This window comes from Chrysemys picta, chromosome 1 (assembly GCF_011386835.1).
Source record: "Chrysemys picta bellii isolate R12L10 chromosome 1, ASM1138683v2, whole genome shotgun sequence".
NCBI classification, from domain to species: domain Eukaryota; kingdom Metazoa; phylum Chordata; order Testudines; family Emydidae; genus Chrysemys; species Chrysemys picta.
Window position 1 is genome coordinate 315,852,124 of NC_088791.1, and position 26,369 is coordinate 315,878,492.

General features: G+C 44.2%; 1 protein-coding gene across 4 annotated transcripts in view; it reads right to left on the bottom strand.

Moving 5' to 3' along the window:
- Positions 1-26,369, bottom strand: part of RNF17 (ring finger protein 17) — a 238,012-nt gene that overhangs the window by 169,253 nt on the left and 42,390 nt on the right. For all 4 annotated transcript variants that reach the window (XM_042855146.2, XM_042855142.2, XM_008169321.4 and 1 more), the window contains exons 9-12: positions 18,330-18,430; positions 9,557-9,728; positions 8,864-8,940; positions 4,273-4,347 (exon numbers count right to left, since the gene is read on the bottom strand). In XM_042855146.2, the coding sequence (XP_042711080.2) occupies positions 4,273-4,347; positions 8,864-8,940; positions 9,557-9,728; positions 18,330-18,430 (425 nt within the window). The remainder of the gene's footprint in view (positions 1-4,272; positions 4,348-8,863; positions 8,941-9,556; positions 9,729-18,329; positions 18,431-26,369) is intronic.

Here is a 26,369-nt window from a genome sequence, read left to right on the forward strand (position 1 = left end):
ATTTCATTTCACAGAAGGGTACCGTAAAGCAGAATTTTTATTTTAAGCAATCACGATTCCATGATAAAATACAGGGACTTAGTCTCAAGAACCAAAAATTTTTTTTATTTAAACAAAAACATAAAAAGCAATCTTCCAAAAGTTCAAGATATCCTTAACATCCATTAAAGGTTCAAAACAACGTAAAGCAATGGAGCAATAACTTTCTTAAGACAAAAACAGGGAGGAAATCCTCCTCATTCCAACCACTGATCCCAAACAAACAAATCCTAATATGCTCAACACAGTCTTACTCCCCCCAAAACTGTGAAAGATAGATCTAGGCTTTATGCAGCAGAATGTCCCCAAGATCAATAGCTCTTCAGACTGGAACAGACCCTAAAATCTCTATCCCCTGCAGAAGATCCCTGCTATCCTCAGAAAGGTAAGTTATACTTATTTTTCCTCACTGTTGACTCTAGCAGTGAAGAGTTTATGTTCACAATGTTCTTTCCTAAAATGCTCAGAATAATAGTAATTCAAAGGCTTGGAAAGAGTCTATTTTTATGGTTAAATGTGGCAAATGTCAGTTTCACCATACACACAAACCTAGGAAAAAATATTTCAATTGATAATAACTGAAATTTACAATGCTGCTTGAGAACTTATTGGAGTTTTATTTAAGAATATTTACTTTGTATATTTTGACATGTGATGTTGTCAATTTGTGTTTTAACAGTCATGAAGCTTTAAACTTTTTAAAGTCTCAGTGTTTACTGTCATTAAATTGTTTGACCCGGCCCTATTTCTGACATACCCTTGTAAATTTCCTGTAACTGTGGAAAATTTAAATTAATAAAAAAATCCAAAACAATGCTTAAAAATAAGTATTGATATTACCTGTCAAAATTATAAATCTAATTCTGCCAAAACTAGTAATACATACACCTCTACCCTGATATAACGTTGTCCTCAGGAGACAAAAAAAATCTTACCGCGTTATAGGTGAAACTGCATTATATCGAACTTGCCTTGATCCGCCGGAGTGCGCAGCTCCGCCCCCCCCCCCCCCCCCCCCGGAGCACTGCTTTACCGTGTTATGTCCGAATTCGTGTTAAATCGGGTTGCCTTATATCAGGGTAGAGGTGTATTAAACACATGGAAGAAAAATAATAGATTATTTAGTCCAACTCTACATCAGTAGAAGATTTTTCCTAGAACATATATTTGAGAGGTCTGCCCAATCTAGTTATAAATATCTTAGAAATAGGGTTGCTACCATTTTTCTTAAGAAATTATTCTTCATTCTGCCTTGTCTCCACTAGGACTTTGTCCCAATTCCTGCAATCAATGGCTCATATAACTGCACCGCATAGAAGTATGGAAAAGGAAAACCACATTTTACACATAAGCACATTATCTTGATTTCAAGCGGAAGTAAAGTTTCACCTGTGTAAATTGTAGTTTTCATGGTTTATACTTGGTGTCTGCACTAGTTATGTATCAAAGCTGGCTGGAATACAGTCAAATTCCTAGTGTAGGTAAGACCTAATACTCCTGGGATAACTGGGTAGGACAAGGGACCTGACTGATGGAATTTTCCCAACATTCAAACATTTTTCTTTTCTTTAGTTCATCCATTTATTCCTGCTGTGATACCTAAATCATTCTTCCTTCTACGTGCTGTTTATACCCTTCAAACATTTTCTCCTCATCCACTTTCACACCAACACACATGCTCAACCTATACTAGTACACATTTGATTCTTTTTAATATTTCCTCAAAAGCTAATTCCTTCCTTAATCACTGTTGCTTTTCTTTGAACTCCCTCCATCATCTTTCTGGTGGTGAGGTGCCAGGAACAAAACCCACTCACCTCAACAAGTGGAAAACTTGATAGGACAGACAGTAACTGGGACAGCCCAAGTAGAAAGAGGAAGTAGAGCACTCACTGGGGTCACAAGGGTGGCCACTCCCCCTACGAATGCTTTATCCACTCACTGGCCAGCTGGGGGGGAGGGGAAGAGAGCTAATTGGTCCCTCACTCTCCTCCTTCACAAATTTAACCCCTAGCCCAGGATACATGGAGCCTTTTTTTTTTTGCTCTATTTCAGCAGCCCTACTCCCTCTCCCTGTAACAGTAGTTTCATAGCTGTGTCTTGCAGAAGCTGCAGGTCTGACCAATCACCTATTTTGCGGTCAAGAAATAATTTTTCTTTCCATTGGGGCCATATTAGCATAGGTCTGGTGGGTTTTTCCCCTGCTTTGAAGCATCTTGGAGGCCCAGTTAGGTTAAACAGGAATAAGATTTCATAATCTGTGGTAGTATTTAGTAGGAATGTTAATTTTGTCACAACTTGTGGCTGGATTCTATTGCAATTAAAAAGAATGGTTCCCACAAAGCCTGGGATTTTGCTGATGGGCCTTGTGCTTGTGGGGGGTAGGGACGAGGTCCTTACCTTTTAGTACCCTGTCCTCCTCCTATGGGTGGGGGAGTAGTAGGATTCAGATGAGTAAACTGAGTCTGAATCCTACTACTGATTTAGTTGGTGTTGGTTCTGCTTTGAGCAGGGGGTTGTCCACGCAGAATTTCCTTCCCCGCCCCGACAAGAAATGGGCTGCAGTGCTGCTAGCTGCTACTAGAGGCCACTGGACCCAGCAGAACCCAGCTTGCACATAGAAGACACTGCTGGGGGGAGGGAGAGGGAGCTAGAAGGTTCCTGGCAGCAGCAGTTCCCAGCATGCCTTGAGGGAAGGAGAGGGTGGTATGCAGGAAACTCCATCCAAGCCTGGGACCGAGCATCAGGCTTTTTCTCATTCTGGATCCCTGGGCTTTGGAGGGGGGGCGTGTCTGGGCTAGGGGGGCATGGTTGGGCTCGGGGGGGGGGGGGGGGGGGGAACTGTGGATATCTGTGCAATGGGGGACCTGGTGGCTGAGTCTGGGGGGGAAGGGGATGCAGGTGTATTGGCTGGGGGTGGTGGTGGCTGGGCTCTGAGGGGCATGGGTTGTGGGTGTCTGGCTCCCCAGCTAGGCTCTGGCGGCAGAGAAACAGGAACTGGGTTGTCATAGGGGTTTATTTAACACTCTACTCCTGGGGAAAATTTTGTGTGTGTCTGTATTGTTACAGACATACTTGCTGACAAGTATTTTGAAATAAATTACCAAAATATTTGAAACTGGCATGATTATGTGGTGTTATTTTGACAAAATATGCAGAATTTTAAAATACTGTGCACAGAAGTTATTTTTTTGGTGCAGAATGCCCCCAGAGTAAAGCCATATATACTTTGCTATATACATTCATCCTCCATGTCTATTAACATCACTACTCTTCAAGTTTCTATCTCCAAGCATATCAGGGTTTTTCCTTGGTGTATTGAATTTTTCCAGGTTGAATCTAAGTTTGTTTTCCCTACCTATGGGCATAATATGCCATCAGTTTTTAAACAAAACTATTCACTGATTTCAATGGATAGTTTGGTACAATGATATGGCCTTACATTCCTAGCCTCTCTAGGTCCCTCTGTAGAGTTTCTCTCTCCTCACTGGAGTTTGCAACATTTCCCAAACATTATCTACATGTTAGAATGCTCTATGCCCCCTTTTTCAGACTATTAATGAAGGCAGAGATGATCTGAATACTGGCACCTGTGGCACTCCACTACAAACAGTCCATCAATTTGATATACTATAAATCATCATAATTTACAGTAATTTATCAAAACCTGTTTGAGCAAGTGAAAGCAAAGAGGCTCAATGAAATAGAAACAGTAGCTGTTTTCCAATAAGAAAATGTGTCATTTATGTTTAATCTATATTGATTTTTCTGTTACCTCATAATCAGAGTTTATCCTCAAAAGTTGTATTACTGAATATTTTAGTATTTTCTATTAACTTTGAGTAAATGTAAACCCATTTGTAGAGTACTTTTCATTTATTGGAAGTACTGACATCCCAATTATTCCACCACTTTCTGTCACTTGAGGTTGGTATAATGTTAAGCATAAAGAAATCCCACTGGTAAAGGCACCTTATACCAATATACCCAATGGTACTCAATCCTCTAATAAGTAGTTTTAACCTATACTGAAGTCCTGTTTCTCATCTGAATCAAACAAGACAGACTGAAATATTGACTTTAAGATCTCTTGCTACAACTGTACATTCTAGTTTTAAAATCAGTAAGCATACATGTAGACCTTTGCTATAGGTGTTTGTAAATTGCTCAGTGGTAAGAAAATTGCATAAATCACTGCATTAGTTTTCATTATTAAAAAAAGAAAACGCTTACTTTGTAGGTATTTCCAATTCAATCTTCCCTATATTTTTGAACATAGAGGTAATTTCATCACAGTTCATGAGAAATCTAGAGTAAAAGAAGAATGATATCAGGGAGGTCACCCAAAGGTTTAAATCAGTCTGACAATTCACAAATATTATATTAACTAATTAGTGAAGTCCTATAGGGTCTGAAGCAATGTGAAGAAACAGGTCAATTCAGTTTTCCATTTCCATTTCTCCACTTTTAGTCAAGAAAATTACCAATGACTAACACACTGATGATAGCTCTCTATTGGTAGACTTGGCTGCTCATTTATCTTTACCAAATATATTATGTGGTATAATCTGATTTCCCAGCATTCCTTCACTACTTCTGCATCTATTTAGTGAGTTTCTACATCAATGCCTCACACTGTTCCACAAATAATCCTTAGGGTAGTGAAAATATAAATTATATTTTCTAATAACAATCCTCAGGAACTAAAGTATACTCAAAACCCAAGTACTTAATCTTTTTATTTCTGGCTTACATCAAAACGAAGCCTCTATTTCCACCTCCTGCCAAATCAAGATTGAGAATTTTTTTTCCTGAATTAATTTGTCCAAGTTCTTTTATATTTAATTTTCAGGCCAGTCTCAGAGCTCTCAAAATCGGTTTCCTATCATATAACAAGAAGTAGGCTAACAGAACTGTAAATAAAGATTTCTGACTATTTTGTTGATCAAGAGAGGGACAGCAGCACCCAAATAAAGATTCTACAGTCAGGACTGTGGCTCTGAAGCTGTACCAGCTTTAAAGTTGGACTTGTGTATTATTTGCTTTCATTTCTGTTAGAAAATTCATGGTCAGGGGCCACTGAGATTTCATCTTGAGCAGCCCTTGTGGGAGCCCAGCATACACTAGGGGCAGAAGAGTGGACATTTGATTGGAAAAAAATTTAAGTTACTCACTTTTATACGGTGTATTACTACTACTTTATTATTTTATTAGGACTGTCGATTAATCACAGTTAACTCATGCGATTAACTCAAAAAAGTGATTAAAAATTAATCGTGATTAATCGCAGTTTTTATCGCACTGTTAAACAATGGAATACCAATTGAAATTTATTAAATATTTTGGCTGTTTTTCTACATTTTCATATATATTTGATTTTAGTTACAACACGGAATAAAAGTGTATATTATTTTTATTACAAATATTTGCACTGTAAAAATGATAAACAAAAGAAATAGTATTTTTCAATTAATCCCATACAAGTACTGTAGTGCAATCTCTTCATCATTGTTACATAACACACTCAAAAACAAAACACTGTAAAACTTCAGAGCCTACAAATCATAGAATCCTAGAACTGGAAGGGACCTAGATAGGTCATCTAGTCCAGTCCCCTTCACTCATGGCAGGACTAGGTATTATCTAGACCATTTCTGATAGGAGTTTGACTAACCTGCTCTTAAAAATCTCCAATGATGGAGACTCCACAACCTCCCTAGGCAATTCATTCCAGTGCTTAACCACCCTGACAGTTAGGAAGTTTTTCCTAATGTCCAATCTAATGTCCAGCCCATTGCTTCTTCTCCTAGCCTCAGCAGTTAAGAAAAACAATTTTTCTTCCTCCTCCTTGTAACAACCTTTTACATACTTGAAAACTTATGTCCCCTCTGTCTTCTCTTTTCCAGACTAAACAAACCAATTTTTTTCAATCTTCTCTCACAGGTCATGTTTTCTAGACCTTTAATCATTTTTGTCGCTCTTCTCTAGACTCTCTCCAATTTGTCCACATCCTTCCTGAAATGTGGTGCCTAGAACTGGACACAATACTCCAGATGAGGCCTAATCAGCGTGGAGTAGAGCAGAAGAATTACTTCTTGTGTCTTGCTTACTACACTTCTGATAATACATCCCAGAATGATGTTTACTTTTTTTGCAACAGTGTTGCACTGTTGACTCATATTTAGCTTGTGGTCCACTATGACCCCCAGATCCATTTTTGCAGTACTCCTTCCTAGGCAATCATTTCCCATTTTGTATGTATGCAACTGATTGTTCCTTCCTAAATGGAGTACTTTGCATTTGTCCTTATTGAATTTCATTGTATTTACTTCAAACCATTTCTCCAGTTTGTCCAGATCATTTTGAATTTTAAACCTATCCCCAAAAGCCCTTGAAACCCCTCCCAACTTGGTATCATCCACAAACTTTATAAGTGTACTCTCTATGTCATTATCTAAATCACTGATTAAGATATTGAACAGAACTGGACCCAGAACTGATCCCTGCGGGATCTCACTCGTTATGCCCTTCCAGCATGACTGTGACCCACGGATAACTACTCTCTGGAATGGTTTTCCAACTAGTTTTGCACCCACCTTATAGTAGTTCCAACTAGGTTGCATTTCCCTAGTTTGTTTATGAGAAGGTCATGCGAGACAGTATCAAAAGCTTTACTGAAGTCAAGATATACCACATCTAACACTTCCCCCATCCACGAAGCTTGTTACCCTGTCAAAGAAAGCTATCAGGTTGGTTTGACACAAGTTGTTTTTGACAAATCCATGCTGACTGTTACCTATCACCTTATTATCTTCTAGATCAGGGGTCAGCAACCTTTCAGAAATGGTGTGCCGAGTCTTCATTTATTCACTCTAATTTAAGGTTTTGCATGCCAGTAATACATTGTAATGTTTTTAGAAGGTCTCTTTCTATAATATATTACATACAACAATAGTTTAGTTAAGTAAATAAGATTTTAAAAATGTTTAAGAAACTTCATTTAAAATTAAATTAAAATGCAGAGCCCCCGGACCGGCGGCCAGGACCCGGGCAGTGTGAGTGCCAGTGAAAATCAGCTCGCGTGCCGCCTTCAGCACACGTGCCATAGGTTGCCTACCCCTGTTCTAGATGTTTGCAAACTGATTGCTTAATTATTTGCTCCATTATCTTTCTGGGTACAGAAGTTAAGCTGACTAGTCAGTAATTCCCTGGGTTGTCCAACTCAGTCCTACTTCTTGTTCAGCCAATCGCTAAGACAAACAAGTTTGTTTACATTTACAGGAGTTAATGCTGCCCTCTTCTTATTTACAATGTCATCAGAAAGTGAGAACATGTATTTGCATGGCACTTTTGTAGCAGGCATTGCAAGGTATTTACGTGCCAGATATGCTAAACATTTGTATGCCTCTTCATGTTTCGGCCACCATTCCAGAGGACATGCTTCCACGCTGATGACAATTGTTAAAAAAATAATGCGTTAATTAAATTTGAGACTGAACTTCTTGCGGGTGAATTGTATGTCCCCTGCTCTGTTTTACCCATATATTTCATGTTATAGCAGTCTCGGATGATGACCCGGAACATGTTGTTCATTTTAAGAACACTGTCACTGCAGATTGACAAAATGCAAAGAAGGTACCAATGTGAAATTTCTAAAGATAGCTACAGCACTCGATCCAAGGTTTAGGAATCTGAAATGCTGTCCAAAATCTGAGAGGAATAGGGTGTGGAACATGCTTTCAAAAGTCTTAAAAGAGCAACACTCTGATGTGGAAACTACAGAACCCGAACAACCAAAAAAGAAAATCAACCTTCTGCTGGTGGCATCTGACGCAGATAATGAAAAACATGTGTCGGTCACACTGCTTTGGATTGTTATTGAGCAGAACCCGTTGTCAGCATGGATGCATGTCCCCTGGAATGATGGTTGAATCATGAAGGGACATATGAATCTTTAGCACATCTGGCATGTAAATACCTTGTGACACCAGTTACAACAGTGCTATCAGAATTCCTGTTCTCACTTTCAGGTGACATGGTAAACAAGAAGCAGCAGCATTATCTCCTGCAAATGTAAACAAACTTGTTTGTCTGAGCGATTGGCTGTACAAGAAGTAGGACTGTGTGGACTTGCAGGCTCTATAATTTTAGATTGTTTTATTTTTGAATGCAGTTTTTTTGGTACATAATTCTATAATTTGTAAGTTCAACTTTCATGATAAAGAGATTGTACTACAGTACTTGTATTAGGTGAACTGAAAATTATTACTACTTTTGGGTTTTTTACAGTGCAAATACTTGTAATCAAAAATAAATATAAAGTAAGCACCATACTCTTTGTATTCTGTGTTGTAATTGAATTCTACATTTTCAAATGTATTGATAACATCCAAAAATATTTAAATAATGGTATTATACTATTGTTTAGCAGTTCAATTAATGGCGATTAATTTTTTTAATCGCTTGACAGCCCTATTATTTATGCTTTGCACATGATGAAAATTTGCTAATATCTTTTGAAATGCAAACACTTCTGTGTTTACAGAACAGTAAAGTTAATTTCATAGGTTTTTAATATATTGATTTCATGCGTACTTTTCTATTTGCTTATTTCAGAAGAATGATTCAAACTGGTGCTATTGGGCATTTTTTCGTATCTATCACACAAATTACTCAAGACAAGTCCATTTCTTCTATTTTTGATTATAGTAATTTGTATTAAACTTATTAAAAAATAAGAGTATCGGTTTACTACTTTAGATGCATAAACACCATTGTGTCACAGTTTTTACCTTCTACTGTAACTCAGGCTTGAATAATTTACCTTAGAGATGTTCCTTCCTTCAAAGTATCCACCCTTGAGAGTTCACCCTCAACTGTCAACTTTAAGTTATGAATAACCTCAAATTAAAAAAGAGCAATTTAATTTTCTATTACATAAAACATCAGATACATGAACAGATCTCATATCAGGGGATAGCGGTCTCTAGTATTGGACAATCAGCACAAGACACTTCACTTGAACATAAAATTAAAGAAATAACTAATTTTATTCTGAACAAGAACAGTGAGCAAGCAACTTAATTTAAGCCTGCCTAACCTACACAGGCACCTGATAGAATGGAGAGGTCCATAGTGGAATCTGTGTGGATACAAAGCCCTGGCTGCAAGAATACAAAAATACTATTTGGGTTATACTACTGGCCTCCAGATTAGGAAAAATAAATTGGTTGCACAATATTGGGAGGTCAAAGGCAACGACGTCTAAAAATAATGTGGAACTTAAATGAACCACATACAAACTCCAAGGCCATAATGAGACATGATTTAAAGAATCAAGTTAAGAAGTCTGGAAAAAAAAATGTTTTACTGTAACAAAGTGAATCTTGAAATATTAACGAACAGGAAGATGGATCACAGTAACAGCTTAAAACTTTCAGCCAGAAGAGTAAATGTAAAAAACTGAGTTTGGCTAATCCATTCAAAGAAAATTTTACAGTGGATTACTTTAAACTACCTTATTCAAATCACAACAGGTTCGTAACGAAGGTGTAATTTTTAACTCCTTTGCTAGCCTCATGGCGCCATTCAGGTTGTTTTTCTTCTCTTCAATGTACTGCTTAGCCTTTATGATGTTGGCTACATAATTATCTGTGTTCTTCACTAATTCTGCATGCAACTTCCTTTTCCTATATTAGAAACACAAAATGAAAGATTATTTTTCAGAATCTAGTAATCCCTAAGTATTTGCAATAGTACAGATTGAACTGAAGCTGTAAACATCATTGTGTCACAACCCTGCCACAAATAAAGAAGATACTTTCACACTGGAGTTGGATTTTCCAAGCATGCCAGCATCAGCAGAATGCGCTAGAAGCCAGATGTTAAATTGAGTGAATTAATGTGAACTACAGTAAAATCATTAAAAAGAGTTATTTGTTTAGCAGGGGCCATCTCTGGAGAAAAACATTTAAACAAAAAAGGAAGAAAGGGTTGCTGTACAAGGTGAGTAAGTGTGGGTCTTTGAGATGTGTTTGCCTGTGGGAACTCAACTCTAGTTGTATTGGCGTCCCTGCACCTCAGATCGGAGATTTTAGGAACCAGTGTCCATTCCGCCTGCACATGTGCTCTCCCCGTCTTGTTCTCTGCCCCAGGGCTATATAGTGCTGCACGAGTGAAATGCCCTCAGTTCTTTCTCTACCACAGAGCTCATTGTTAAGTGCTCTGAAGCAGAGGGGAGGAATATGGAAAGTGGAGCACCCATAGGGTCACACATCTCGAAGAACCACAGTTACTGCACAAGGTGAGTAACCCTTTCTTCTTTCAGTAATGTCCCTATGGGTGCTCCAATCAAAATAACTCTACAGCAGTACTCCTAATGGAGGAATTGGGCTTCAGAGTTGAGTCTAATGTTGAGGATAAGTCAAAGGAGTCAAATATGGCATCGGACGTTGAGTCGTGTGTGACTGCATAATGTTCAGTAAATGCATGAGCAGTTGTCCAAGTCACTTCTTTACATATTTCTGTGACTGGAACATTCTTGAGGAAGGCTATGGAAGTGGGGGAAAAACAGTTACCTACCTTTCATAACTGTTGTCCTTCGAGATGTGTTGCTCATGTCCATTCCAAGCAGGTGTGTGCGTACAGTTTAGGGGCTGTGGAGCCCCTAGAGTCATGCCTTTATGGCAGTGTATATAGGTCCCTGCCGACCTGCCACCTCTAGAGATCCTTCTTGCCGGGTACTCCAACAGAGAGGGAGGCAGGTGGGTCTTAGAATGGACATGAGCAACACATCTCGAAGAACAACAGTTATGAAATGTGGTAACCGTTTTTTCTTCGAGTGACTGCTCGTGTTGATTCCAAGTAGGTGACTCCCAAGCAGTCCCTCAGAGGAGGGGTTGGAATTCACAGAGTCATAGATTGAAGTGTTGCTCTGTCAAATGCAGCATCGTCTCTAGCCTGCTGTGTGATAGCGTAGTGCGACATAAAAGCGTGAACAGACTACCATGTCGCCGCCCTGAAGATGTCTTGAATAGGAACCTGAGCAAACAATGCTGCCAACGAAGCTTGCGGTCTTGTGCAGTGAGAAGTTAATGCTGGTGCCGGTATCTTTGCTAGGTCATAGCACACCCTAAGCCGGGATCCAAGAGGAGATCCTTTAGGAAGCCCTTTCATTGCTCAGCAATCGCAACGAAAAAATGTGTTGATTTTCAAAATGGCTTAGTCCATTCAATGTAGAAGGCTAATGCTCATCTGACATCCAGGGAGTGGAGCATGTGTTCTCAGTCATTGGCATGTTGCTTAGAGAAGAATACTGAAAGATAAAATGTCCTGATTTGCATGCAACTGTGAAGCCACCTTTGGGAAGAAAGCTGGATGAGGCCGCAACTGTACCTTGTCTTTATAAAAACACAGTGTAAGAGTGCTCGGACGTCAGGGCCTCGAGCTCAGACACCCACCTAGCCGAAACTATAGCCACTAGGAATGCCACCTTCCAAGAAAGATAAAGGAGAGAGCATGGTGCTAGGGGCTCAAAGGGAGGGCCCATCAGCCTTGAGACCACCAGACTGAGATCCCACTGGGGAATAGGCTGTCTTACTTGAGGGTACAGTCTATCTAGCCTCTTGAGGAAGCAGCCACCCATAGGGTTACCGAATACTGACCAACCAGCTGAGCCAGGATGGAAAGCTGAAATAGCGGCCAGGTGCACCTTTATTGACAATACTGTCAGCCCCTGCTGTTTTAATGCAACGGAGGAGTGTCCTTCTGTAGAGATCAAATTGAAAATCTCTTCCACTTAGCCAGATAAGTGGCACAAGGGGAAGGGTTTCTGCTGCCAAGGACTACCTCCCTAACTGAGTCTGAGCATGCAAGCTCTAACGGGTTCAGCCATGGAGTTTCCATGCTGTGAAGTGGAGAGACTCTAGGTTGGGGTGCTGGAGGCGGCCATGGTCCTGCGTGATCAAGTCCGGAACCAGGGGAAGAGTTATAGGCATGTCCACTGACAGGTCTAGAAGCGTAGTGAACCAGTGCTGATGGGGCCATGCTGGTGCTATTAAGATTAGTGATGCTTTCTCTCATCAGTCCTTTAAAGAGGACTTTGTGGATGAGTGAGAAAGGTAAGAATACATACAGCAGGTACCCCTTCCACGAAAGGACAAAGGCGTCCACGAGTGAGCCTGGGCTGTGATTCAGGAAGGGGCAGAATTGCTGACACTTCCTGTTGCGCCGTGTCATGAACAGGTCTATCTGGGGAGATCCCCACCTTTAGAAAATGTTGATCGGGACATCTGGGTGGAGAGACCACTCGTGGCTGTGAAAGGACCTACTTAGGTGATTGCCCAGTTCATTCTGTGAGCCCAGACGATACGATGCCTCCAAGTGTATCAAGTGGGTGATGCAGAAATCCCACAGCTTGAGGGCTTCTTGAAACAGGGTAGAAGAGTGAGCACCTCCCTGTCTGCTTATATACAACATTGCTGTGGTATTGTCTGTCAATACCGATACACATTTGCCCAGTAGATGGGTTTCAAACATCTGGCAAGCGAGGCACACCGCACGCTGCTCCCTGACGTTGATGTGCAGTGAAAATTCTGCCTGGGACCAGAGACCTTGAGTTCTGAGTCTGCCTAGGTGCGCTCCTCAGCCCACCACCAACGCATCTATGACTAGTGATAGTGATGGCCGAGGTCTGGAGAAGGGTATTCCTGCACATACTGTTCGTGGGTTGAGTCACCACCAGCGGGACTTGTGGACCTGAGGAATGAGTGTGACCAGTCTGTCTAGGTTGTCTCGGTTCAGTCTGTAAACTCTGGCTAGCCAAACCTGAAGGGGATGGAGCCACAGACTGGCATGCTGTACCACATACGTGCAAGCAGTCACGTGCCTGAGCAGTATTAGGCAATTCCGTGCCATAGTGGTGGGGAATCTTTTGAAATCCTCTATGTTGGCGCTCATGGTGAGGAAACAAGATTCCGGAAGAAAAACCCTGGCCAGAGCAGAGTCTAGGAGGGCTCTGATAAACTCTATTCTTTGAGTTGGGGTTATGGTTGACTTTGCCACGTTCAGAATGAGGCCAAGCCTGAGGAACGTCATGCGCAGCAGGCTCACGTGGTCCTCGACTTGGGCCCGAGAGTGGCCCTTGATTAGCCAGTTGTTTAGGTACAGGAATACTTGCACCTGTCGCTTCCATAGGAAGGCTGCTATGACCGCTATGAGGATGGATTTGATTTAAATCACTAGTCAGGAAGACTCTATTTAATCATGGATTTCTACATAAAAGTGAATTCTTGTTGGTTGTTATAACCTTAATACATATTCTTCACAACTCAGAGATAGATGTAGGTTTCATTTTTAGAAGATACACAGTATACATTTTTAAAGTGATTTATTTTGAAAACTTTTCAGATTAGTTTTACAGCTATATCAGAAAATGAATGATTGTTTGGTTACTTCATTTACCAAAGGAAACTGAAGCAGATATTTATGAAGTCATTGGGAGGTGAACTATCTCCAGTTCAACAGGTTAATCATTAATATTTGGAGGATTTTCTTGCCATGCTCTATTAGGAGGAGAGCATCACCAGACAGACATTTAAATTGTTTTATTTAACTAAAACAACATTATTATGTATTCTGGATTTTTTTCTTCAACAGCAAACATAATATTTTAACAAAACAAGTGCATGAATTTTTGAATTTAGTTAAACATTCAAGTTTTTAAAATCAGGTCTGTTTTTGTAAAATTATTTTTAACTAAAATAGTTAAATGAAATATTTAAAAACAAAAATTAAATCAACTGTCAGCCAGGTCAACATGAGAAAATTAAAATATTGGCTTCTGCAGCTAACTCAGTCATCTTCACCTTCATTTTCCTGTTTGTTCATAATCTGGAAAAGAAAAAACAAGCGTTCCTGCTTTTTCAGGTCCCAAACGATTTCTCAATTTGGAATGAATTAGTCCAAAGGAAGAAAATATTCTTTCTACACCAGCAGAAGAAGCTACTGCTGTTAAAAGTGAGATTATCACTTCAACAGTCTCTGAATCCAAGTGCTTAAGTGATTTCCACCAGTTCACTGGTGTGACTTTCTTTAAAACATCATCAGCAAACATATATTTCTTGTTCACCCTTAGCTCTGAAGTTTATTATAGTTGGCATTATGAAGGGATGATTGCTGATATCCATGTCATAGCCATCTCCTCTTCAGCAGCAGTTAAGGTTTGACCCTGGTACCGAGTACTGAGAATATTTGCAAGAAAATGAGCTGGAGCTAGTGCTTGTCCCATTCGTTTTTTTAATGCTTATAATTTAATTCTGTCATTGCATATTTCTCTTTTAAGATCTCACTCAGTTCCTTCCAAATTTCAACAGCGTCAGCAATAAAACAACTATTTCCCTGCATTTTGTTCAAGGCTACAGAAATAGGCTTCAGGGTACTCAGCACGTGTTCAACATTTCTCTTAAGCCCAATGTTGAGAACTTTGGCTGTGACAGTGCTATCTATTTTTTCACAATATTATTCATCAGATTTGATCACTATATCAAGAACTGACCTAAACAGTCCACTATTGAGTTCCATCGCACGTCTTGTCGGAGAGTTAGCTTGGTTCCCCCCCACTTTTTTTCAGAGCAGCTGCTGCTGCAAAGTGGTTGTTATGGAAGTATTTTGCAATTTCAACATTAGCATTTATTTCTGGAACACTGAAGTCTTTGGCTAGGAGGTGCATCAAATGGTCACTGCAACCATATGTTATTAGCCGGGGACTCTCTTCAACATTTCTTCTCATCTTGGATACATTTGCAGCATTGTCTGTGACCAAACAGCATACTAGACATTTGATTTTTTTTCACAATTTGTTATAGCTTTTTACTGCTACTTCTTGTAAGTATTCTGCTCTGAGTGCATTTCCTGATGTATCAATTATTTCTGTAAGGAAGACATTCCCTTCTTCTGTTGTCACACAAGCACATACAACAGGTCATTGTGGACATTGCTCCACCCATCAAGACTCAAGTTAACAATTTCACCCTGTAGACCTTTTGCACACTGCTCAATTTCTCTCTCATATACTTTATCCAGCAATTTGCCTGTGACATAGCTCTGTTGGGTGGACTGTATCCTCGTCTTAATGATTGAACCATGTTAATGAAGTGTGGATTCACAATCATGCGGAAAGGAGACTTTGTTGCATAAACAAACCAGGCAATTTTTCCATCAATTCTCTTTTTGTAATCTGTTGGTTCTTATCACAAACTTATCTACGGTAGTTTCTGGATGATGGAGATTCCCCCTCCACCCTTTTTACTACAGGCAATATACTGTGGCTATGTGACAGAAACACTATCATTGGCAGATAAACTATAGAAAATGATGGTGATCTTGAAGGTGGATAGTCTTCAGAATCCTGTATGTTGAGGATGGATTCTCCTAAACAAAATAAGTCAATGTAGTTATTTAATTATTATTACCATACTGCTCATTTAGTATTACTCATTGCATTCACTAACACTCAGTACTACTTTAAAGGTGAAATTGTAAAAGGAAGATCTGCCTATTTCAGATATTTATGTTTTATCACAACTGCATCTAAAATGATAGTACCATAGAGTAACAACTATCTTTTTTGCTCAAACATGAGAATCCAAGAATAGTCCAGAAGGAAGACAGGCAGTCCTTAAGAAAGATGTAGGAAATAAAAAAGTTTACCAACCTGAAGATCCTACTCTTCAGACATGTTCCTTTCGTCATCTTCAACGCAGCTCCCTCCTGAGAAGGAACACTTCTTGTGATGTTGTTTCATTTGGGCAACCAGGCCTTGCATTTCTTTGTTGCACTGTTTGCAGTTTGCACGCAGTGCCTGTCTTACCCACAGGTAGAGGATATTATTGCCAAACCGGGTCTCTTTTACGGCCTACTGCCATTATAGGTTTTCTCTTCTAGTGAAAGGATGGTATAATAGATCTCATAGATAGAATCAATGAAGGCTACTCTCAGAAAGACCTCAAGACTTCTGGAAAATGCTGCTCAAATAGTTTCACTTTTGTTTCTACTGCCTGTCCCTCGCTTTGCACATTTATCTGCAGACTTCTCCTCCTTTTCCAGATATATTCCGTCCCCATCAATCTTCTATTCATTGAACTTTCTGAAACTTTGCACTTTTAGAGAGAAATAAGGGATTGACTCTGTGTACACAAATTTGCAGAGGGAGAATAGGGTTGAGGTCTGTTATTTCTCACCTTCTATATATTTATTTAAAAACATTTTTGCTGTTAACAAGCATGTTATCTCTGGAGACACAAATCCAAAGTTTGAGAACTGCAAAACTAAGCATCTTTGAAGGTATCTTCTAGACTGAGCACTGAGTCCCACTGGCTTAAGTGAAAGATTAACCTAAATCTGTACAGAAGCCCCTGGAACCCTGTAAGATTGGGTCCCTAATCCATGTACTATTGGAACTCATTTACAAAACTTTTCTTAAATATTACATGACTATACTGTCTCATACTATAGAATTAGAATTTATAATCCCTATTCCATGATGAGATATCTTTGAGCTATAGTGTATCTTTAAATAGTTTTTTCCCTCAAAAAGCATTTTATCAAAAAAAATCATTGGCGGTCAGGGTGGATAAAAATCAGTTTCAGCCATATTGTTTCTGCTGGGTCCAGCAAGGCCTCATTGATAGGGAACGTGTTGCAAGCAGATGTAGGATGTCAAGCAGCTTGTGTTGCGACTCCTTTGCTTCTTCAAGTGGAATTCGTAACAAATCTGCTACTCTCTTAATGAGATCTTGAAACTGTTTAAAGTTGTCTGCCAGGGTTGGTGGAGGAGACATGACTGCTTAATTAGGAGAGAATGAAGAGATGTTGGTTGTTGGAATAATGTTTGTCTAGTCTTGTGAAAACTCTCGTCTAGTCTCGCTTCCTGTTCTTCAAACATATCTTGTAGATCAGAATGTCTGGCTAGAGAAGCTGAAGGAGACTGCCTCCCCCTATTCCGATGGGCGACACTAGGGGAGCTTGAGAATTGGTGCCTATAAGCTACCCATGTGCGGACCAAACGGACACCGCTACCTAAAATCTCTGATCTGAGGCATAGAGACACGAATACACCTAGAGTGGAGCACCCATAGGGATACTATTCAAAGAACTACTTTTGTTACTAGAAGTAAACTTTTTAATTCCCTTTGTTATCCTTGAGCGCATGCTTAGAATCATCTCCATTCCAGCCCTTGGATATTTCCACACACTTCAACTGAGGACTACGAAAGTTTCCACTTAAGTTTCACTCTTAAGATAACATGTCCCATTCTACTCTTCCAAAGAGATCTCTAGCAAGAACAGGAAAGTTCCAACGTAAGAGACCCCATATGAAAAACAAAATTACTCAGGGCATGTGGCATCCCCTCAGCACCAGCTGGGGCTCTGCTGTTAAGCAGGCCCATCAAATCCTCACCCTGACAAGCCCTACCCCTCTACACCTGGACCCCCCTCCCCCAGATGAGTCCTCCACACCCTGACCCCCACACAACTGAGCCCCAACCAGCTGCACCTGGACCCCCACCCTATTAAGCCCCACTCCCTCAGCACCCGGACCCCTCACTGAACCCCCCAGACCCAGACCTCTCCGCTGAGCCCCAATCATCTTCACCTGGATCCCCTGCAGAGTTCCATTGTCCCTGCACCCAGAACCCCCCAACGAGCCCGTGCATCCAGATCTCACATTGAGCCACCCACACCCAGATTGCCCCACAGAGAAACCTCTCACCCCACACCTGGATCCCCCACCACACTAAAACCCTCCATACTTGTATGCTGCTGGGCTGAGCCTGCCTACCCACATATGGTGCGCCTCGCACACAGAAGCAGGACCCTGGGTGTTTCTAGGGCAGGCCTGGCCCTTGCACCATGTCAGGGTCGGGTGCAGCCTCACTGCCAAGTCCTTGTACCAGTGGAAGTGGGGGCTTCAGGATGCTCTCCCACCTCAATGCAGCCAGTGGCCTGTGTTCCCCACTGCCATGCTGGAGCCACGTTTATTAATTGACAAATTTGCAGAACGTTGCAGAATTTTAAAATATTGTGCACAGAATTTAATTTTTTTGGCGCAGAATTCCCTCAGGAGTAAATGTTGTTCATGGTTGGACAGATTAATAAAGATATTATGAAATATTGTCATAGGAAGTACTAAAACTACATTAATGACACCAATATTTCCAGTTAACCAACTTATTTTTTTTTAAATGTAATACAAGTTTGTCTTGTCCATGACATAAAAATAGTCACCTTACCTTGACTGAAGAGAAGTAATAAGATTATCAAACTTTTTATCTATAACGTCTACAATCCTGTCTTCTTCCTGCTTCACTTTGGATTCCAAAAATCCCAGCATCTATTTCATTTTTAAAAGATAACTAAATCAATGCCTAATCATTCATCCTATTTATGCAAAATAATAAGCCACAGTCATTTATAAATGTCAGAGGCAACAATGAGAATCACACAAACACATTTCAGAGTCAGAGTGACAACAAAGAACACTGAAGGATAAACAAAACTAGAAGAACTAAAGCTTTTGACCTGATCTATACACAGTTTCTGTACTGGTACAATATTTCAGTTAAGAGTATAATCTTTCCCCCCCAAAATAGGCACACAAGTACAACCCCCGTAATGTGGATGCAGCTATAGCAGTATAAAATACCTTAATACCTGTATAAAGCACCTATACTGATGTAATTGCACCTACAGTAGGGGGATTGTACTGCTTTAACTATAATTGGTATAATTAAAAAGAGGTACAATTTTTGTTGTTGACATGCCCATAGGAAGGAAGAGATGAGGAAAAGAGGCACACCAATGTAGGGAACAGTGTTTGGAAATAGCTGGTATGCACCCATATGCTATAAATCACCTCTCTGAAGCTACTATTTTGTTCTCCAGAATCTCCGTTTTTTTAAAAAATAAAGTAAATTTCTAGCTGTTATGGCTGCAAAGAAAACCTCAACACCATAAACCAAATGTAGCTTGCAAAGAGTCTAGAACAGGACCTGGGGATTACAGTGGACGAGAAGCTGGATATGAGTCAGCAGTGTGCCCTTGTTGCCAAGAAGGCCAATGGCATATTGGGCTGTATTAGTAGGAGCATTGCCAGCAGATCGAGGGAAGTGATTATTCCCCTCTTTTCGGCACTGGTGAAGCTGTACACCTGGAGTATTGTGTCCAGTTTTGGTCCCCCCACTACAGAAGGGATGTGGACAGATTGGACAGAGTCCAGTGGAGGGCAATGAAAATGATCATGGGGCTGCAGCACATGACTTACGAAGAGAGGCTGAGGGAACTGGGGTTATTTAGGCTGCAGAAGAGAAGAGTGAGAGGAGATTTGCTAGCAGCCTTCAACTACCTGAAGGGGGGTTCCAAATTGGATGGAGCTCGGCTGTTCTCAGTGGTGGCAAATGATAGAACAAGAAACAATGGTCTCAGGTTGCAGGGGGGGAGGTCTAGGTTGGATATTAGGAAACTATTTCACTAGGAGGGTGGTGAAGCACTGGAATGGGTTACCTAGGGAGGTGGTGGAATCTCCATCCTTAGAGATTTTTAAGGCCGGGCTTGACAATGGAATGTTAATTTTGTCACAACTTGTGGCTGGATTCTAATGCAATTAAAAAGAATGGTTCCCACAAGGCCTGGGATTTTTCTGGGCCTTGTGCTTGTGGAGGGGTGGGGGATGATGTCCTTACCTTTTAGTACCCTGTCCTCCTTCCATGGGTGGGGGAGTAGTAGGATTCAGATGAGCAAACTGAGTCTGAATCCTACCACTGATTTAGTTGGTTTTGGTCCTGCTCTGACCAGGGGATTAGACTAGATGACCTCCTGAGGTCTCTTCCAACCCTAATATTCTATGATTCTAAGAGCAATGAAGTGTGAACTCCACTATTTGCTATTCAGTCATTCTTTGCTCTTCTCAAGTTGACACAATAATTTATACTTCAGTCCCCTGGATGTTAACTGTCTGCCCTATTCAACCAGCAGCTTCAGGCCTAATCAGACTACTTTAAGAAACATTTTAATTATTTATAGTACCATAGCAGCTAGGAGTCCTAGTCAGGGACCAGGATCCCGTTGTGCTAAGCATGATAGAAACACAAGAGCTCATACTACCTTATTAACCTATACTTGCTGTCAAGCCTTTACTATCGGATAGGAACAGATGTTTATTTGGAATTAGAAGTTACTTAGTACAATTCAGCCTAATTCAGCACCAAAGCTATGTCAAGCTTTAAGTGCAGACTTGGCCTAAGCCACATTTGTGCATGGCTAACAAACACAAAATTGCAGAAATTTAAACTTTTTCTGCAACTAATCCAAAAGCATGATCTGTTAAATAAGTTATGTTCTGGGGGAAAGGACTTCATTATATTATATCTATAGGATATTTTCCATAATCTTGCCATAAATGTATAGTCAGCTACCCAGTATTTTAAAGTCTCCTGTTAGGATATAGATATTCTGGCCTGTCTGCAAAGACCTATACTTTAAGAATTTAGGTGTATTCTTATCACTAAGCTAGTTATAGAGGTATAAAAGAAAGAAAAGACGGTTACTCACCGTTGTAACTGTTGTTCTTCGAGATGTGTTGCTCATATCCATTCCATTAGGTGTGTGCGCGCCGCGTGCACGATCGTCGGAAGATTTTTACCCTAGCAACACCGGCGGGTCGGCTGTGGAGCCCCCTAGAGTGGCGCCTTCATGGCGCTGAATATATACCCCAGCCGACCCGGCGCCCCCTCAGTTCCTTCTTGCCGGCTACTCCGACAGTGGGGACGGGGGGCGGGTTTGGAATGGATATGAGCAACACATCTCGAAGAACAACAGTTACAACGGTGAGTAACCGTCTTTTCTTCTTCGAGTGCTTGCTCATATCCATTCCATTAGGTGACTCCCAAGCCCAACTTAGGTGGTGGGGTCGGAGTGAGACATTGCTGTGTGCAAAACCGCTGATCCGAAGGCAGCATCGTCCCTGGACTGCTGCACTAGTGCATAGTGAGCTGTAAACGTGTGGACCGATGACCAAACCGCCGCTCTACAAATGTCCTGGATCGGAACTTGCGCCAGGAAAGCCGTCGAGGAAGCTTGGGCCCTCGTGAAGTGAGCGGTGAGGTGTGGTGCTGAGACACCTGCCAGGTCATAGCAAGTCCGGATGCAAGACGTAATCCAGGAGGATAGGCGTTGTGATGAGACCGGTGAGCCTTTCATTCGGTCGGCCACTGCAACGAAGAGTTGCGTCGTCTTTCTAAAGTGCCTTGTGCGGTCAATATAGAAGGCCAGGGCCCTGCGTACGTCCAGAGAATGCAAACGTTGATCCTGGCGAGTAGCATGTGGTTTAGGGTGAAAGACCGGGAGAAATATATCCTGGTTGATATGAAATGGAGAAACCACCTTAGGGAGAAAGGCAGGATGTGGGCGGAGCTGCACTTTATCCTTATGAAAAACTGTGTAAGGGGGCTCGGATGTAAGCGCCCTGAGTTCAGAAACGCGCCTTGCTGAGGTGATGGCTACGAGGAAGGCCTTCTTCCAGGATAGGTACAGAAGTGAACAGGTGGCTAGTGGCTCGAATGGATGACCTGTGAGCTTGGAAAGAACCAGGTTGAGGTCCCACGTCGGAACGGGCTGACGTTGCTGTGGGTACATCCGGTCTAAGCCCTTGAGGAATCTAACGACCATCGAGTTAGAGAATACCGAGGACGTGAGTTCCCCTGGGTGAAAAGCCGATATAGCGGCCAGGTGAACTCTAATTGAAGATATCGCCAACCCCTGCTGTTTTAGGGAGAGGAGATATTCCAATATGAGAGGAATAGGTGCCTGTAACGGGGACGTGGCTCGTTGTTCGCACCAACAGGAGAACCGCTTCCACTTGGCCAGGTACGTGGTCCGTGTTGAGGGCTTCCTACTGCTCAGCAGAATCTGTTGGACAGAGTGCGAGCACTGCTGCTCTGCCTGGGTGAACCATGGAGCAGCCACGCCGTGAGGTGGAGTGATTGCAGGTCGGGGTGACGCAGGCGACCGTGGTCCTGAGAGATGAGATCCGGGCATAATGGAAGCGGGATCGGTGTCCGAACCGAGAGTTCCAACAGCGTGGTGTACCAATGTTGTCTCGGCCACGCTGGGGCGATCAGAATCACCTGTGCCTGGTCTCTGCGCAACTTGAGCAGTACCTTGTGGACCAGAGGAAACGGAGGGAAGGCATAAAACAGATGGTCTTTCCAGGGAAGGAGAAACGCATCCGAGAGGGAGCCCGGAGCTCGACCTTGCAGGGAGCAGAACACGTGGCACTTCCTGTTGTCTCGAGATGCAAACAGGTCTATCTGGGGAAACCCCCACTTGTGGAAAACGGAATGTATGATGTCCGGACGGATAGACCACTCGTGCGTCTGAAAGGACCTGCTGAGTCGGTCCGCTAAAGTGTTCTGGACTCCAGGGAGGAACGATGCCGTGAGATGGATTGAGTGGGCGATGCAGAAGTCCCACAGGCGAATGGCCTCTCGGCATAGAATTGACGAACGTGCTCCTCCTTGCTTGTTGATGTAAAACATGGCCGTGGTGTTGTCGATGAGAACTAACACACAGCGGCCACGTAGGAGATTGAGAAATGCCTGGCACGCCAGGCGCACCGCCATCAGTTCCCGAACATTGATGTGTAGGGCTAGCTGAGGTGCAGTCCACAGGCCCTGGGTATGGTGCTCGTTGAGATGGGCGCCCCAACCCAGAGATGAAGCATCTGTGACCAGGTGCAGAGAGGGTTGTGGGGCGTGAAACGGCATCCCTTCGCAAACCACATTGTGATCTAGCCACCATGTGAGGGAGGTCAGGACCGAGTTCGGGATTGTGACTACCATATTCAGGCTGTCCCGATGTGGGCGGTATATTGATGACACCCAGGTCTGGAGTGGGCGAAGCCAAAGTCTGGCATGCCTGGTTACGTACGTGCAGGAAGCCATATGACCCAGCAGGGTAAGGCACGACCTCACCGTGGTAGTTGGGAAGGCCTTGAGTCCTTGAATGAGGCTCGTGATGGTGCAAAAGCGATTGTCTGGCAGGATGGCTTGTGCACGTCTGGAGTCTAGAACCGCGCCGATGAATTCTATTCTCTGGGTAGGTTCTAGAGTGGATTTGTCCTTGTTGAGTAGGATACCCAACTTGTTGAATGTGTGCACTATTATGTGGACGTGATCTCGGACTTGTTCTTTGGTGCGACCGCGTACCAGCCAGTCGTCTAGGTACGGGAACACCTGTATCCCTTGCCGACGAAGGTACGCTGCCACGACAGCCATACATTTCGTGAACACCCGTGGGGCCGAGGATAGGCCGAAGGGGAGGACTGCAAATTGGTAGTGCACCCTGTTTACCACGAATCGCAGGAAGCGTCTGTGAGGCGGGTAAATAGCAATGTGAAAGTATGCGTCTTTCATGTCGAGGGCGGCGAACCAGTCTCCAGGATCGAGGGAAGGGATAATGGCCCCCAGAGAGACCATGCGGAACTTCAACTTTACTACGAATTTGTTGAGTCCGCGCAAGTCCAAGATGGGTCGCAGACCTCCTTTGGACTTGGGAATGAGGAAGTAACGGGAATAGAATCCCCTGCCCCTTAATTCCACTGGAACCTCCTCTATGGCCCCCATAGCGAGGAGCGTAGAAACTTCCTGTATAAGAAGTTGCTCGTGAGAAGGGTCCCTGAAGAGGGACGGGGAAGGGGGGTGGGAGGGGGGGATTGAAGAAAACTGGATAGCGTATCCCCTCTCCACCGTGCGAAGGACCCAACGGTCCGAAGTTATAAGGCACCAAACACGGTGGAAGTGGGAGAGGCGATCCCGAAAGGAGGGGGCTGGATCCTGGGGGATGACTGGGGCGCCGTCCTCGACCGCACCTTCAAAAGTTCTGCCTAGGGCCTGAAGGTGGTCTAGGTGGCCCCTGGTTCTGACCAGGCTGAGGGCCGGTCCACCTTCTTCTACCACCTCGCCCTCGCCTCCGGGCCGAGTCCTGTCTCTGACGAGGCGGCGGGGGGGGGGGGGGTAGAAGCGCTGAGGCTGCGGTCTAAATGGCCTGCGCTGAGGGCCCACAACATGCATCCCCAAGGAACGCATGATCGTCCTGGAGTCCTTGAGGCTCTGCAGGCGAGAGTCCGTCTTTTCAGAAAACAACCCTTGACCTTCGAAGGGTAGATCCTGCAGGGTTTGCTGCAGTTCCTGAGGCAGACCCGAAACCTGGAGCCAGGAGATCCTCCGCATAGCGATACCTGAGGCCAGGGTTCTCGCAGCAGAGTCCGCTATGTCTAAGGAGGCCTGTAAGGAGGTCCGAGCCACCTTCTTACCCTCCTCTACCAGGGCTCCAAACTCCTCCCTGGACTCTTGGGGAACCAACTCCTTGAACTTCCCCATAGAGTTCCAGGAGTTAAAACTATAGCGGCTCAAGAGCGCCTGCTGGTTAGCCGCTCTAAGTTGCAGCCCCCCGGCTGAGTAAACTTTACGGCCGAATAAATCGAAGCGCTTAGCCTCCTTTGATTTGGGCGCTGCGGCCTGCTGACCGTGGCGCTCCCTTGCGTTCACTGATGCCACCACCAGAGAACACGGCTGAGGGTGGGTATACAAGTACCCGTAGTCTTTAGACGGGACAAAGTATTTCCTTTCCACCCCTCTCGCTGTGGGCGGGATAGAGGCAGGAGTCTGCCATATCGTAGAAGCATTGGCCTGTATCGTGCGGATCAGGGGTAACGCCACCCTCGATGGGGCATCCGCTCCGAGGATATTCACGATCGGGTCGTGCACCTCCACTATCTCCTCCGCCTGCAGGTCCATGTTACGGGCCATCCTGCGCAGAAGATCCTGGTGAGCCCGAAGATCTATCGGAGGTGGGCCTGTGCACGATGTGCCCGCCACTGCCTCATCCGGAGAAGAAGAGGAAGATGCCTCCGGTGGAACAGGATCCAAGGGCTGGTCCTGTTCTCCCTGTTCCTGGGCTGGAACGTCACCTGCGCCTGGGTCCAGGGCGTCCGGTGGTGTGGACACGGAAGCCTCCATGCCCCCTGGCGGAGGCCGAGAAATGGTGGACTCCGGGGCCCTTCTGACGGAGTGACCGGAGCGAGAGGTCGAAGCAATTGGAGCCCCTTGCGTCTGATGGTACGCCCACGGGGTCCAAAACGACCAATGAGATGGGCCATGGAAATGGTCCCCTGTGTCCTGCCAGTGTCCTAAGTCCTGTTCCTCGGCTTGCCCCTGAGGGGGGTATGCCGACCTCGAGAGGTCCTCCGAGGAGCGGGACACCGATCTCGATGGCCACGGCGGTGCCGAGAGCGTCGAGACGATTCCTGTGGGCTGCGGTGCCGCACGGTGCCGGTCCGGAGATGATCTATCTCTACGCGGTGCCGGCGATCGGTGCCGGGACCGCGACCGGTGCCGATGACCTCGTCGGTGCCGGGAGTCGGATCTGGACCTCGACGAGGACCTGGAGTATGCCCGGTGCCGGGAGCGGCCTCTCGACGTCGAGCGTCGACCGTAGCGGTGCCGAGAACTACGTCTCGACGTTGATCGGTGCCGACGATCATAGCGGTGCCGAGACGTAGAGCGGTGCCGCAAAGAAGATCTTGGCCGCGAGTACGACCGGTGCCGAGACGATATCCGGTGCCGGGACTGCGAGCGGCGTGGGGACCTGCTTCGGGACCTGGATCGGTGCCGAGGTTCCAGCCCTTGCGATGGAGGGCGCATCAAGGCAGGTTTCCCCCTCGACTGGACCGGGCGAGTCAACGGTGCCGTCGGTGCCGGTGGTTGGGGCGGTGCCGGCTCCGTGAGAGCTATTAAGTCTCTCGCTGCCGCGAAGGTCTCTGGAGTCGACGGGAGGCACTGTATCACCGCCGGTCTCGGTGGAGACGCTATCTGCACCGGACTCAACGGCCTCGGTGCCGGAGTCGACGGTGCTGGAGGCACCTGTTTCCGGTGCTCCACCGGTGGACGCGGCTCTACCCCCGGCACTGGGGGAGCCGGCGTCTTCGGCACAGAGGTCCCCGTCTTATGGGCTTTTTTATGCCCCGGGGATAATGACCGGCGCCGAGGCACTTGCTGTACTTGCGGTGCCGACGAGGTTCGGTGCCGGGGAGGCTTGTCCGACGCCACTCGCGTGGTCGTCATAGCCGGTGCCGCCGGGGCACTGCGCACCAAGGCGCTAGGTGCCGGGGCCTGACTTGTAGATGGAGCGTCCGGACTAAGTGCCGCCTCCATCAGGAGTTGCCGGAGCCGAAAGTCCCGCTCCTTCTTGGTCCTTGGTCTGAAGGCCTTACAGAT